The 16,895-nt window shown below is 43.6% G+C and overlaps 1 protein-coding gene across 2 annotated transcripts in view; it reads right to left on the bottom strand.

Moving 5' to 3' along the window:
* LOC139414938 (kinesin family member 26Aa) overlaps positions 1–16,895 on the bottom strand; it is a 186,266-nt gene that overhangs the window by 31,096 nt on the left and 138,275 nt on the right. For both annotated transcript variants that reach the window (XM_071162585.1, XM_071162584.1), the window contains exons 4-5: positions 13,391–13,586; positions 2,241–2,450 (exon numbers count right to left, since the gene is read on the bottom strand). In XM_071162585.1, the coding sequence (XP_071018686.1) occupies positions 2,241–2,450; positions 13,391–13,586 (406 nt within the window). The remainder of the gene's footprint in view (positions 1–2,240; positions 2,451–13,390; positions 13,587–16,895) is intronic.

Here is a 16,895-nt window from a genome sequence, read left to right on the forward strand (position 1 = left end):
AGGAGGGGCCATCTACAACCCTTTGAATGCATATCAAACATACAAGGAGGGGCCATCTACAACCCTTTGAATGCATATCAAACATACAAGGAGGGGCCATCTACAACCCTTTGAATGCATATCAAACGCAAACACTTCTAAGACCTAAAAGCACTAGGGGCGAGAGTTCGTAGGTTGCAGTGTATTTCTACACGTTGCATCACGTTGCAAATCTCTCTCTGTTGTTTTAATATGAATGACCCGTCCACTGTATTCACAGTAGCAGAACTTGCAGATAGGGCAGCACATTGCAGCTATAGGGCCTAGGTCAGTGGTTTTCAACCTGTGGTCCGCTGATTTTTATGATTTCATTCCTTTAACGGTCAGAGTATTTATGGTATTACAAAGATTTTCTAATTCATTTTCACAATGCAATTGTTAATAATAATACAGATACATTTATTTTGTTACATTCACTTACTACAATTTACCAAATTTGACCACCAAGATATTTTATTGGGTTGGGACCTGCTGGCCTAGGTAATGCTGCCTCGCTTGGCAATCGCATGACTCTGCCTGTTTCGAGGATGCAGAGTAGACCTGCATTGCATAATATGGACATATAACGTTTAACGTTCTCAGCTCTCTCTCTCTGATCAGTCCCATTGCAGGCTCAGTTCTCTCTCTGATCAGTCCCATTGTAGGCTCAGTTCTCTCTCTGATCAGTCCCATAGCAGCCTCAGTTCTCTCTCTGATCAATCCCATAGCAGACAGGCAGAGCCACAAAGCCTCCATGATGAAGTGTTCAAACTCTGGCACTATTGCTGTGTGTGTGTGTGTGTGTGCGTGTGTGTGCGCGCGTGTGTGCGTGTGTGTGTGTGTGTGTGTGTGTGTGTGTGTGTGTGTGTGTGTGTGTGTGTGTGTGTGCGTGTGTGTGTGTGTGTGTGTGTGTGTGCAGGTTGACTGGCAGTGTTCTAATAGGAGCTCGACAGTAACTCTGAAGTCTTCTTCTTCAAAGCCGCCTCTCCTTTGAGCAGTAGGGTAGGGTCACCAATCATCAGGCTGACGTTGTCTGACAGGATACCCTCTAACCTGTAGCACAGCGCGTGTTGCAGCTAAAACTGGTGCAGGCAGAAAGGTTTGTTGTTTCTTTCTCCCCTGCACTCTGGGGCTGGTTTCTGGTTCAGGGCTATATCCTCACACAACCATCACCACCACCTACCCCCCACCACCATCATCATTACCACCACCACCCACCCACCACCACCACCACCTACCCCCCACCACCACCACCATCATCACCACCACCATCATTACCACCACCACCACCACCACCCACCACCCACCCACCACCACCTACCCCCCACCACCACCATCATCATCACCACCACCACCATCATCACCACCACCATCATCACCACCACCCACCCACCCACCACCACCACCACTTACATCACCACCACCATCATCACCACCACCATCATCACCACCACCACCACCACCACCCACCACCACCACCACCATCCCCACCACCATCACCACCACCCACCCACCACCACCACTGTTAACTTTTAAATGATTGGAATGAATTATCCAAAGAGAGTATAAAGATTTTCACCCACCACCACAAACCCCCACCCACCACCACCTACCACACACCACCATCATCATCACCACCACCATCATCATCACCACCACCATCATCACCACCACCACCACCATCACCACTACTACCACCATCACCATCACCACCACCATCACCATCACCACCACCACCACCATCACCACCACCACCCACCCACCACCATGCACTGTGCAATTAGATATGTATTTTTAGAAAGCTTGGCTGGAATTCAAAGCACTTTGACTTTAAAGGGACCAACTGCTTAGCCTGTTCCCAACCCCCAAGTCCAAAAATAGGAGCGGTGGTCACTTTCCCACCCTCCTCCCCCTTGGACATCTCATCATATCAAGAACATCATACAACACTACTGTTCGTCAACGCAGGTTCTGGAGATCCACAGAGTGGGAAGGCTTTTTTTTCCAGCCCAGCACTAACACACCTGTTTCAGCTAATCAACTAATCATCAGGCCCATCATTAGTTTAATCAGTTAGTTGAATTAGTTGAAATTGTGTTAATGCTGGGCAAGAACAAAAGCCTGCACAACCTGTAGGTCTCCAGGGTGATGTATAAAGAACAGTGGCGAGAACAGATGTGAGGATAGGGGCAGCGGGGTTGGGGAGAGTGTCTGTGGCTTACTTGTGATGCATCCTGGGAGAAAACAGCATCGAAAGCAAACATCTTGGGGGCGGCTGCGGCGGCGCGCCTCTGGGCAGCACTGGAGTGGCAGTTAGCGGACGTTTCGCAGAGGGTGAGCTGCTTCTTGCGGGCGTCCACCTTTAGAAATGACCTGGACTCCGAGGTGTTGCTGGAGCCCTGGGCAGAGCAGATGCGCACCATCACTTTGACCTGCAGAGAGAAAACAACGTCCAACCCCCCCGCCCAAAAATGTCAATGTATAATGTTGAGTGTGTAATGAACAGTGTTTATATTGGTATACAGTAGCATGTCTAAGACAATGTTGCACTCAGGGACATTAAAGTTCATCCTTTCCTAGTGACTTTTTAAAATCAAAAGCTCACTTTGCAGAAAGGTCAAGTCAGCCTTGCCAATACAGGTGTTTCTATATCAAGAGAAATTACTAGGTTAAGTGTAAAACTATATACACAACACACCTGCTTACTGCTTTATGCTAATGATAATTCACCTGGTCCTGCTAACACTAAACTGAGGCACTAAATCTAACGCTAATTAGCATACCTCAATTACCATTAGCTTTGTGACACTACCTTGTGTACTTAGATAACTTAACCTGTCATGGTGTAGCATGAATGGAAACAACATCACCGAGCATCAACGAGAATGCATGCTACGCTAACACTCTTCAGTTGCCTTGCCAAGGATTACCCTTCACGTTTTTTATTTTCTTTTTCCTTCATTTAAGTTAAGAACAAATTCTTATTTTCAATGACGGCCTAGGAAGTGGGTTAACTGTTCAGGGGCAGAACGACCTTGTCAGCTCGGGGATTTGAACTTGCAACCTTCCGGTTACTAGTCCAACGCTCTAACCACTAGGCTACCCTGCCGCCCCGTTTGCTGAGACTTGGATGTGCGACTTGGCAGCATGGGGATATTCCGATTCCCGTACTCCCCACTCCTTCTCCCTCCTGCCTCATCCTCTGGCTCAGGAATATCCCACCAGTGACATGTGGGGATTCTCCAGACTGAAGAGGCTGTCCCTGACCTTAGCATGTCATTGACTTGGGTACTGTAGTATCAAACCAAAACAACAACACTTCGTGAGGAATGAAGCTGGTTTGTTTTCTACGAGTCCAGCAAGTACTTAGCTCAGTCTTCCAGCTACGGTGTCAAAGCCCACAGCAGCTGGCTAAACACTGACCAGGCTAGTGTAGCGTAGTGTAGGGTCAGCTCTGACAGCTCCCATTCTCCGAAGGGTTTTTATTGTGCCCATCAAATAGCAGCTGAATCTGCAGTTTATTCTGAAGGGGAGGTTAAGTTCAAAACCAATAACAATCTTGGGGCGGCAGCAGTTTTGAAAACGATGTGACCCTGACCAAGGCAAGCGTATCTTAACCTCTAACTCACTCCACCACTAGGAATGGATGGACCAAAGAAGACCAGAAGCCTTTTATCAATCTGGTCAATTCAAAAGAAAAACTCAACCGGAGGATTTTAAATTATTTTCTTTTACAGTTCATGACGTGTAGTTCTTGACAGAACAGTTTAGTCCTGATCTGTTGGCTATAATATACCTGCAGTACCAAATCACAGTAAAACTAACAGTTCAAAGGATAACAAAATGAAAACAAATGAAAATACACTATCATTTAATTTGCTATAATGTCTGGTGATGTTCAATACCCAGCAGAACCTGTGGCAACAAATCTAAGTAAATGAAGTGATAAAAAAAATGATATATGCCGTCGGCTGCAGTTAAGCTGTTGCTGATTTTGGCTGCGCTCCACGTGCTTCGAGTTTGTTGACATTCTACCACCGTTATCATTAGCGACTCAGTCTAGTGACCTGGAAATGTGCCACCCCCAACATCTGTATCACGAAATTCATCTTGTTCATAAAATATAGCATGTTCCAAATCGCTCCCAATATAGAAGTGCTGTGTCTATCCTGATTAAATCTCTCCATTTGGATTGCGTTCAACAATAGGCACACATTTACAGTTTCTGGATTAAAGTTCCTCTTTCGGTTTTGCCTTTTCCATCATCCTAATCGATAAATCAAATTGATCAATTAACGTGTCACTCAGCGAGCAACACAATGCTCCCCACTCATGAAATATGCATATTAATTATGTGTCATAATTTGAACAAACCCCGATGAATTGAAAACCACTAATTGCGATTAATACATTCAAATCAGTTCCTTTCATGGCGGCATTAAGCCTCTTACATGAGTTTTAACTCTGCATGTGTGAGTGAAGGTTTATTCTGATTGGCTGACTCAAGTAGCCAGTCTTCCATTACCACTGACAGTGCTACTCTTCCAGATAGATCAGTTATATACAGTAAGCTCCAAAAGTATTGGGACAGTGACATGTTTTTAGTTGTTTTGACTCTGTACTCCAGCACTTTGGATTTTAGGGGACCAAAAGCATAGGGGACCCATATTCATATCAGAGCATGCACTGATTACATCATTGTTGGGTGTATTTGCTGTTCGTTCTGGTTGTGTTCCAGATTATTTTGTGTCCAATAGAAATGGTAAATAGAATGGTGAATAATGTATTGTGTCATTTTGGAGTCACTTTTATTATAAATAAGAATATAATATGTTTCTAAACACTTCTACATTCATGTGGATGCTACCATGAATACAGATAATCCTGAAAGAATCATGAATTTTGATGAGTGAGAAAGTTACAGACGACAAATATACCCCCAAGACTTGCTAACCATTACAATAACAGGGGAGGTTAGCATTTTGGGGGGGGGGGGTATGATCTGTCTCTCTGTCTCTCTCTCTCTCGCCCAAGGCGGGGGCAGCCCCATTTGACCCAGAAAACCCCCTGCTCTGTATGCTCCAGACAGCCGACAGACAGAGGGAAAGGTTGAGGAGTTTTAATTTGATTTGAACGGAAGCCAGCATGGACACACACCGGTGGTTTTTCCCCTCTCATTTCAAATAGTGCTGAAAGGTTTGGCACCCCGGTGGTGGGGGTAAGGAGAGAGAGAGAGAGAGAGAGAGAGAGAGAGAGAGAGAGAGAGAGAGAGAGAGAGAGAGAGAGAGAGAGAGGGATAAGAAGAGAGAGGGATAAAGAGAGAGGGATGAAGAGAGAGAGATGAAGAGAGAGAGAGAGATGAAGAGAGAGAGAGATGAAGCGATAGAGAGAGATGAAGAGAGCGAGAGAGAGAGAGAGAGACCGATTAAGAGGGAGGGAGATAAAGAGAGAGAGAGAGAGGGAGCGAGAGAGAGAGAGAGAGGGAGAGAGAGACAGAGAGAGAGAGAGAGAGAGAGAGAGAGAGAGAGATATGAAGAGAGAGAGAGAGAGATGAAGAGAGATGAAGAGAACGTGAGAGAGAGAGAGAGAGAGAGAGGTAGTGAGAGAGAGACAGAGAGAGAGAGAGAGAGAGAGAGAGAGAGAGAGAGAGAGAGAGGGCAGAGAGAGAGAGAGAGAGAGAGAGAGGGGCAGAGAGAGAGAAAGTGAAACATGTGTCCACATGTGGCTCAGTTGGTAGCGTGTGGTGCTTGCAACACCAGGTTTGTGGGTCCGATTCCCAGGGGGGACCAGTATGAAAATGTATTAACTTAGTGTAAGTCGCTCTGAATAAGAGTGTCTGCTAAATTACAAAAATGTAGAAAGAGCATACCATGTCATTATTGTCTACTATAGTCCCCAAACATTTCACCGAACAATGACATACAAGCAATTAAAGACGAGAGAACCAACACCACAACCTGCTAGAGCTTGAAAGAACATGCCTCTCCATTGCTATCATTCACTCACTGTAAACAGATTTTTATAGCCTAACCACCAGGGCCCGCTTCCTGCAGTGTAACTACAAACAGCTTGAGCATTTACAACCGCAGCAAACAGATAGATTAAGAATTCAATCCCCTGACATTGAGGGTCTCTGTGTCTAGGACTGAATTACAATAGTCTTCCCTCACATGTTACGTAGTATCGAGCGAGAAGTTCGGCTTTCTATTTCCCACGAGCGTTGGGGTTGGGGTTAGGCAGCTCGTCAAAGGAGTATTGTGCTGAGGATTTCCGTGAGCGTGCATTGCAATGAGTCTAGTTTACGCTCCGCAACACAATGTTTAGCTATCAACTAGACATATTCAACATTCCGACAACATATTTTCTTCATTCCTTCATTTGCATCCCCATGGGGGACCATTACATACTGTATTTCAGACAACAGGTCAGCTCGGACATTTAAGACTGGTTTCAAAGCTTCCCAGCGATGTGTGGGTGCCCTCTTTTCAAAATGTAGACTTTGTTTATTGATAAGATGAAACACAATATTGAATTGGAATCGACTGTGCCAAATCATGTATGCCTCCATCTACAGACGGTTCCCCTTCCTCCCCTTGACCCTTCTTTCTTCCTCTTTCTGCTCTCTCATCTCTTAGCTCCACCCCTCCCACATCACTTCACCCAATACCTCCTTCCGGTCCTGACAGATCTCAATTCTCAAAGGCTGCGTTTACACAGGCTGCCTAATTCTGATATTTTGCTCAATTATTGGCTAAAGATCTGATCTGATTGGTGAATGAGTGGCAAATTATCAGAATTGGGCTGCCAGTGTAAACACAGCCAAAGCCCTGCCTATTTAAGCAGTAACAGTGGTAGCAGTGACAGTAACAATAACAGTAGTAACAGTAGTAACAGTAGTAACTGTAGTAACAGTAGTAACAGTAGCAGTAACAGTAGTAACAGTAGTAACAGCAGCAGTAACTGTAGTAACAGTAGCAGTAACAGTAACAGTAGTAACAGTAGTAACAATAGTAACAGTAATAGTATCAGCAGTAACAGTAAGAGTGACAGTAGTAACAGTAACAGTAGTAACAGTAACAGTAGTAACAGTAGCAGTAACAGTAGTAACAGTAGTAACAGTAGTAACAGTAGTAGTAACAGTAGTAACAGTAGCAGTAACAGTAGTAACAGTAGCAGTGACAATAGTAACAGTAGTAACAGTAGTAACAGTAGCAGTGACAGTAACAGTAGTAACAGTAGTAACAGTAGTAACAGTAGTAACAGTAGTAACAGTAGCAGTAACAGTAGTAACAGTAGCAGTAACAGTAGTAACAGTAGTAACAGTAGCAGTAACAGTAGTAACAGTAGCAGTAACAGTCGTAACAGTAGCAGTAACAGTAGTAACAGTAGCAGTAACAGTAGTAGCAGTAACAGTAACAGTAGTAACAGTAGCAGTAACAGTAGTAACAGTAGCAGTAACAGTAACAGTAGTAAAAGTAGCAGTAACAGTAGTAACAGTAGTAACAGTAGTAACAGTAACAGTAGTAACAGTAGCAGTAAAAATAGTAACAGTAACAGTAGCAGTAACAGTAGTAACAGTAGCAGTAACAGTAGTAGCAGTAACAGTAGTAACAGTAACAGTAGTAACAGTAGCAGTAACAGTAGTAACAGTAACAGTAGTAACAGTAGCAGTAACAGTAGTAACAGTAGTAACAGTAGTAACAGCAGCAGTAACAGTAACAGTAGTAACAGTAGCAGTAACAGTAGTAACAGTAGTAACAGTAGTAACAGTAACAGTAACAGTAACAGTAGTAGCAGTGACAGTAACAGTTACAGTACTAACAGTAATAGCAGTAACAGTAACAGTAGTAACAGTAATAACAGTAACAGTAATAGTAGTAACAGTAGTAACAGTAACAGTAGTAACAGTAGCAGTAACAGTACAAACAGTAATAGCAGTAACAGTAACAGTAATAGTAGTAACAGTAACAGTAACAGTAGTAACAGTAGTAACAGTAATAGTAGTAACAGTACTAACAGTAATAGCAGTAACAGTAATAGTAGTAACAGTACCAGTAATAGTAGTAACAGTAATAGTAACAGTAGTAACAGTAGCAGTAACAGTAGTAACAGTAGCAGTAACAGTAGTAACAGTAGCAGTAACAGTAGTAACAGTAGTAACAGCAGCAGTAACAGTAATAACAGTAGTAACAGCAGCAGTAACAGTAGTAACAGTAGTAACAGTAGCAGTAACAGTAACAATACTAACAGTAATAGCAGTAACAGTAACAGTAGTAAACAGTAGTAACAGTAACAGTAGTAGAACTAACAGTAGTAACAACAGTAACAGAAAATACTGTGTAAACAAATAATAATGGCACAGTGTGAAGTCTGAAACACTTTCCCCAGGAAGGAACCACCATTTTTGGCTGTAGGGCGAAGAACTGCAAAGCAGCAAAAAATACATCTATATTCAAGAGTTACAGCCCGCCACAACGCTTTCCGAGCTCATTGGGCCTCATTAAATTATTTCCTCTGCTTCCTTGATGCGGAGCTCATTAACAATTTTGCAACTTTGTGCCCCAGATGTACGATTAGCGACTTCAAAAAGTTTACGCAGAACTCCTGACAGCAGCAGTCTTGAAGACGAGACGCCTAACAGAACTCAGAATGTGAGATGATAGGATCACAGAGGTATCGCGTTTCTGGCTCTTTTCATGTTAGCCCTCCTGCTGACTTACTGAACAGCGGTAATGAGGAGATACCGAAGAGACATCACCTCATCCCCCACAGTGAATAGTAAAGGAATAGGCTGTTATAGCCTTCCCATCTGCAACTGCCTGTACAGTCACATTAACTCGTCGTACTTTGTGGGGAGAATGATGAGACAAAGGGAAAACGTTTAAGTTTTGGGCCAAAACACCACCATGATTGAGAGAAACGTTCATATTAAAATTATAATCAGAGATTAAGAGTTATTTTCAAGAGTTGAAGACATAAGTAAAATGGCCAATCATCTGGTGCCTGTACAGTAGCACAAACCAGTCATGTGGGGGATTGATGGGTCTACAAAAAATGATTAGGTTCCAAACCAAAACTCTGATTTAGAGAAACATCCAATCAGAGATTTCCAGTTATGTCAATACTTCCAAGACATAAATCGAATGGCCAACCAGCGTGACTGAAGCTAAAGGGGCGGGGGGCTGGCATTATGGGGGGGGGGGGTCATTCTGTGGCCATCCATGCCAGTTTCAAGCAGCTTTTGGCACCACATCCATGGGCTCCCAGGGAGTGAGGAATCACTTGGCCTCCAGGAGCAGGGCCACTCAGGCAGCCCATTGGGCTCCATGGTGAATGAGGAGGTGCCAAATTGGCCCACAGACAGACAACCATGGTGCACTTCACCATGATGTCAGCATTCACAATGGAATCAAAGATACATGCCCATACCCAATGGACATAAACTGTGCACCTTGGTCCGAATGAAGGTATTCCAGAAGCCTGCATTGTCCATATAGCGGGGAGCTGTTGTGAGGGGATAGAAGGACATATAAGCCAATACCTCTCATGCTGTAGTCCACCTGTCAGTCTACTGGCTGGCCTGTGAGACGAGGAGGGAGGGGCTGTATCAGGACCCGTGTCTAATCCACTTTAGGATAATCGCTTCACGCTGTGTAATCTCCACTGAGCAGCACAGGCCTGGCGCTGGATTTGACAATGAACTCTGACGGCTACTCATTTGATCCGCAGCCAAGTCAGAGCTGAGCATTAACGAGACTAAACCCAATGCTTGCTTACACAAGGTGTGAGGGAGGAAGGAGATGTGTGTGTGTGTGGGGGGGGGGGGGGGGGGTACTAAGGTCCCTAAACACATTACGTAATGTCTAGTCTCGTAAACAACCCTGAAAATATTTTTTTTTACAGTGAAGCCCAGAAGTACTAGTTGTTTACGGGCTAACTTCAGGTTATAAATTGCTATGAGCTGCCTCTGCTTGGAATCCATGAAGCGGAGCGGCTAACTACGCTGAAAAAAATGTCGACTCGAAACTTGTAAAAATGGAAAAACACAGCTCTTCATCTTGTATCTGACAGTGTGAAAGCGTATCAACAACTAGAAGAGGAGGTGAGAGAGGAGGTGAGATGCGGAAAAAGAGCAGCTTGGCTGTCTACGTAGATGAAAATTCATGGCTTCCAATGAGCATGACTTTATACACTCCCTGTCAGATAGAGTAGCAGACCAAAACACCTACACTTACTCATCTAGACTCGTTGTAATCCAGCAGAAAATGTTGTTTCTGCAAACTCATAGATTAACAGACATTCTGTTAGATTGGTTGCTGAATCTGAGTACAGTACGTGTGTTTGAGGGTATCTGAGAGTGATTTTGTGTTTTGCATTAGATCAACACACCATTGTCTTAGTCAATCAGGACAATGAGTCTTTAGTCAATAGTAGAAAGGTGAGTTGATTTAGCTTCACAAAAATGCAGTTGATTTGCAAAAGGAATCTCCCCTAAACAAAATGTTCCCACCTTGGTCCTAGGCCTCTCATCGCACTGATTCACACAAATACCCATGCCCTCAAAACACAAACTTTTTCAAACACTTTTTTCTCACAAACCGACCCCCATTCTGTGAGCGGAATGTTCTCCACACAGATTATCACCTCCGAATGTCGTTGACCACTCTCCTCACTCTCCAAATCATACTCACAATTTTTACCCACTGATACAGCCTGTCACTCACTCGATGAGAGGAATGCTCTCATCTCATATGGACCGGGATTCATAAAATGCCAACGGCCTGGGAATCGGCGAGACGGGTCTCGCACACAAGCCCACAACGGAGATGTTATCTTGACCTTTTACTTTAGACCAGCGTAACACCAGCATAACAAACAGGCTTCAGCAAAGTGTCCTTTGTATAAACCACGCCCACCCACGCCCAAATGACATCCCAAACGGGCTCTTCTGAGAAAACAATGAAACTCACTACGAATTATAACATTAGGAGTCAAAACTACAGTTGTAGTCGGAAGTTTACATACACTTACGTTGGAGTCAATATAACTCGTTTTACCACCACTCCACAAATTTCTTGTTAACAAACTATAGTTTTGGCAAGTCAGTTAGGACATCTACTTTGTGCATGACACAAGTCGTTTTTCCAACAATTGTTTACAGACAGATTATTTCACTTATAATTCACTGTTTCACAATCCAGTGGGTCAGAAGTTTACATACACTAAGTTGACTGTGCCTTTAAACAGCTTGGAAAATTCCAGAAAATGATGTCATGGATTTAGAAACTTCTGATAGGCTAATTGACATCATTTGAGTCAATTGGAGGTGTACCTGTGGATATATTTCAAGGCCTACCTTCAAACTCAGTGCCTCTTTGATTGACATCACGGGAAAATCAAAAGAAATCAGCCAAGACCCTAGAAAAAAAGTAGACTTCCACAAGTCTGGTTCATCCTTGGGAGCAATTTCCAAATGCTTGAAGGTACCACGTTCATCTGTACAAACAATAGTACGCAAGTATAAACACCATGGGACCATGCAGCTGTCATACAGCTCAGGAACGAGACGCGTTCTGTCTCTTAGAGATGCATACTTTGGTGCGAAATGTGCAAATCAATCCCGGAACAACAGCAAAGGACCTTGTGAAGATGCTGGAGGAAACAGGTACAAAAGTATCTATATCCACAGTAAAACGAGTCCTATATCGACATAACCTGAAACGCCGCTCAGCAAGGAAGAAGCCACTGCTCCAACACCGCTACAAAAAAGCCAGACTACAGTTTGCAACTGCACATGGGGACAAAGATCGTACTTTTTGGAGAAATGTCCTCTGGTCTGATGAAACAAAAAGTTTGGCCATAATGACCATCATTGTGTTTGGAGGAAAAAGGGGGAAAGCTTGCAATCCGAAGAACACCATCCAAACCGTGAAGCACGGGGTGGCAGCATCATGTTGTGATGGTGCTTTGCTGCAGGAGGGACTGGTGCACTTCACAAAATAGATGGCATCATGAGGGAGGAAAATTATGTGGATATATTGAAACAAGATATCAAGACATCAGTCAGGAAGTTACGCTTGGTTAAATGGGTCTTCCAAATGGACAATGACGCCAAGCATACTTCCAAGGTTGTGGCAAAATGGCTTAAGGACAACAAAGTCAAGGTGTTGGAATATCCATCATAAAGCCCTGACCTCAATCTCATAGAAAAATTGTGGGCAGAACTGAAAAAGCGTGTGCGACTCAGTTACACCAGCTCTATCAGGAGGAATGGGCCAAAATTCACCCAACTTATTGTGGGAAGCTTGTGGAAGGCTACCCAAAATGTTTGACCCAAGTTAAACAATTTAAAGGCAATGTGTGTTTGTAAAATTCTGACCCACTGGGAATATGATAAAATAAATAAAAGCTGAAATAAATCACTCTCTCTACTATTATTCTGACATTTCACATTCTTAAAATAAAGTGGTGATCCTAACTGACCTAAAACAGTTTTTAATGGGATTAAGTGTCAGGAATTGTGAAAAACTGAGTGTGAATGTATTATATCCGTCCTGTTTGGCCCTGTCCGGGGGTGTCATCGGATGGGGCCACAGTGTCTCCTGACCCCTCCTGTCTCAGCCTCCAGTATTTATGCTGCAGTAGTTTATGTGTCGGGAGGCTAGGGTCAGTTTGTTATATCTGGAGTACTTCTCCTGTCCTTTCCGGTGTCCTGTGTGAATTGAAGTATGCTCTCTCTAATTCTATCTTTCTTTCTCTCTCTCGGAGGACCTGAGCCCTAGGACCATGCCTCAGGACTACCTGACATGATGACTCCTTGCTGTCCCCAGTACACCTGGCCGTGCTGCTGCTCCAGTTTCAACTGTTCTGCCTGTGATTATTATTATTTGACCATGCTGGTCATTTATGAACATTTGAACATCTTGGCCATGTTGTGTTATAATCTCCACCCGGCACAGCCAGAAGAGGACTGGCCACCCCACATAGTCTGGTTCCTCTCTAGGTTTCTTCCTAGGTTTTGGCCTTTCTAGGGAGTTTTTCCTAGCCACCGTGCTTCTACACCTGCATTGCTTGCTGTTTGGGGTTTTAGGCTGGGTTTCTGTACAGCACTTTGAGATATCAGCTGATATACAAAGGGCTATATAAATACATTTGATTTGATTTGATTTGGCTAAGGTGTATGTAAACTTCCAACTTCAACTGTATGTTACACCAATGACATAGTCCTATGACCAGACCAGTCTGTTACTCTACACTACCTGATACCTGACGATACCATGCCACTGACTCCACATGGTAACAATTTTACCATCAAGCAAAAAAGATACCAAAGTCGAAATGAAAGAAAGTCCACAATCCCAAACGGTCCTACCTTTCCCATCCCCGGGGTGTCCTTGACCTTTGAACCGGCCCGGAGGAGGCATGGCGGCACGGCAGGTGGGGACAGCTGCAGGGCACCGCTGAAGCCACCTGTGTAGACCAGGGGCTCGGCAGGTTCGGGTGGAGACTGGAGCTGAGGTTGCTGGGGCTTCTTCCGCTTGGACGAGAGGCTGAGCTTCTGGGCGGCCCTGTGGAGAGGGAAAGACGAGTTATGATAAAGAGTGTGGGGCAGTCCAGCGGTTCTCAGAAATCTTCATGCCAGTGTTCACCTTACTTGAGGATGATTTAACACTTGAAATGAACAAGTAGGTTCCCTTGATATGCATACACCCTTGAGGCCTTTTTTAGATAGCGGCCATGTTGAAAGGAGCATATTCATGGCCAATCACTTTTTAGTATATACCCTATAAACTAGGCTGTAAAACACTTCAAAAGGTTGCTCCATACATCACACATCAAAAAGCAAACTCCTAATATCTCAAAGGCTTCAGAGCCCGATATCGGAGAGCAGTATTGACTTAATAATTCCACAGCTAGGTCGTGTCCTTAAGACTTTTATAAAACATTATCAAGAGTGAACAGACACATTTTGGACAGTATTGATCGGCTGTCTGGAATCCAAGGTCATTATGCTGTCATCATGCCTGCAACTAAGTACGACTGGTGTTCTCAGTCTGCATAAGTAAAGGTTCACACACAAACACACACTCTGTTGGAGACGCACCTATTGGCAGACACAAACATACACACTCACACACACACACACACACACACACTCATGCCAGAGGGGGGTCAGAGTACGTCCTCGTCTCCTTTCAGCTGTCACTGTTGCACATTGAACACTTTGCCCTGGCCTGCCTTCAAACAGCCGCGCTACTTTCCCCCTGTCAACAAGACAGCTGCTTCATGTCAGCCCTCTTCAGACAGATGATTAAGGTCAGCAGTGAGGGGGAGTGGAAGTCGAAATTCAATGGTGTTTAATGCAGTCCAGGGTTTGGAACAGTGTGTTATGCTGTTAGAGAAAGTCCAGGGATTGGAACAGTGTGTTATGATGTTAGAGAAGTCCAGGGATTGGAACAGTGTGTCATGATGTTAGAGAAAGTCCAGGGTTTGGAACAGTGTGTTATGCTGTTAGAGAAAGTCCAGGGATTGGAACTGTGTGTTATGCTGTTAGAGAAAGTCCAGGGATTGGAACAGTGTGTTATGTATGCTGTTAGTGAAAGTCCAGGGATTGGAACAGTGTGTTATGCTGTTAGAGAAAGTCCAGGGATTGGAACAGTGTGTTATGTATGCTGTTAGAGAAAGTCCAGGGATTGGAACAGTGTGTTATGTATGCTGTTAGAGAAAGTCCAGGGATTGGAACAGTGTGTTATGTATGCTGTCCATTTCAATATTATCGCTTGCACAGTGCTCCTTGGGATGTTTAAAGCTTGGGAAATATTTTTGTATCCAAATCCAGCTTTAAACTTCTTCACAACAGTATCTCGGACCTGCCTGGTGTGTTCCTTGTTCTTCATGATGCTTTCTGCGCTTTTGACGGACCTCTGAGACTATCACAGTGCAGGTGCATTTATACGGAGACTTGATTACACACAGGTGGATTGTATTTATCATCATTAGTCATTTAGGTAAACATTGGATCATTCAGAGATCCTCACTGAACTTCTGGAGAGAGTTTGCTGCACTGAAAGTAAAGGGGCTGAATAATTTTGCACGCCCAATTTTTCAGTTTTTGATTTGTTAAAAAAGTTTGAAATATCCAATAAATGTCGTTTCACTTCATGATTGTGTCCCACTTGTTGTTGATTCTTCACAAAAAAATACAGTTTTATATCTTTATGTTTGAAGCCTGAAATATGGCAAAAGGTCGCAAAGTTCAAGGGGGCCGAATACTTTCGCAAGGCACTGTATGTATACTGTTAGAGAAAGTCCAGGGATTGGAACAGTGTGTTATGCTGTTAGAGAAAGTCCAGGGATTGGAACAGTGTGTTATGCTGTTAGAGAAAGTCCAGGGATTGGAACAGTGTAGGCGGCCTAGTAGTTAGAGCGTTGGACTAGTAACCGGAAGGTTAGAGAAAGTCCAGGCATTGGAACAGTGTGTTAAATAAAGGTAAAATAAAAAAATAAAAATAAAAGTGTGTTATGTATGCTGTTAGAGAAAGTCCAGGGATTGAAACAGTGTGTTATGATGTTAGAGAAAGTCTGTGTGTTATGTATGCTGTTAGAGAAAGTCCAGGCATTGGAGATGAAGTCCAGGGATTGGAACAGTGTTATGATGTTATTATGCTGTTAGAGAAAGTCCAGGGATTGGAACAGTGTGTTATGTATGCTGTTAGAGAAAGTCAAGGGATTGGAACAGTGTGTTATGTATGCTGTTAGAGAAAGTCCAGGGATTGGAACAGTGTGTTATGTATGCTGTTAGAGAAGTCCAGGGATTGGAACAGTGTGTTATGATGTTAGAGAAAGTCCAGGGATTGGAACAGTGTGTTATGCTGTCAGAGAAAGTCCAGGGATTGGAACAGTGTGTTATGATGTTAGAGAAAGTCCAGGGATTGGAACAGTGTGTTATGTATTCTGTTAGAGAAAGTCCAGGGATTGGAACAGTGTGTTATGCTGTTAGAGAAAGTCCAGGGATTGGAACAGTGTGTTATGCATGCTGTTAGAGAAGTCCAGGGATTGGAACAGTGTGTTATGTATGCTGTTAGAGAAAGTCCCGGGATTGGAACAGTGTGTTATGCTGTTAGAGAAAGTCCAGGGATTGGAACAGTGTGTTATGCTGTTAGAGAAGTCCAGGGATTGGAACAGTGTGTTATGTATGCTGTTAGAGAAAGTCCAGGGATTGGAACAGTGTGTTATGTATGCTGTTAGAGAAAGTCCAGGGATTGGAACAGTGTGTTATGTATGCTGTTAGAGCTGTTAAGAAAGTCCAGGGATTGGAACAGTGTGTTATGTATGCTGTTAGAGAAGTCCAGGGTTTGGAACAGTGTGTTATGATGTTAGAGAAAGTCCAGGGATTGGAACAGTGTGTTATGCTGTCAGAGAAAGTCCAGGGATTGGAACAGTGTGTTATGTATGATGTTAGAGAAAGCCCAGGGATTGGAACAGTGTGTTATGATGTTAGAGAAAGTCCAGGGATTGGAACAGTGTGTTATGATGTTAGAGAAAGTCCAGGGTTTGCAACAGTGTGTTATGCCGTTAGAGAAAGTCCAGGGATTGGAACAGTGTGTTATGTATGCTGTTAGAGAAAGTCCAGGGATTAGAACAGTGTGTTATGATGTTAGAGAAAGTCCAGGAATTGGAACAGTGTGTTATGTATGCTGTTAGAGAAAGTCCAGGGATTGGAACAGTGTGTTATGATGTTAGAGAAAGTCCAGGGATTGGAACAGTGTGTTATGTATGCTGTTAGAGAAAGTCCAGGGACTGGAACAGTGTGTTATGATGTTAGAGAAAGTCCAGGGATTGGAACAGTGTGTTATTTATGCTGTTAGAGAAAGTCC

Source organism: Oncorhynchus clarkii, chromosome 8 (assembly GCF_045791955.1).
Source record: "Oncorhynchus clarkii lewisi isolate Uvic-CL-2024 chromosome 8, UVic_Ocla_1.0, whole genome shotgun sequence".
Taxonomy (NCBI): Eukaryota; Metazoa; Chordata; class Actinopteri; order Salmoniformes; family Salmonidae; genus Oncorhynchus; species Oncorhynchus clarkii.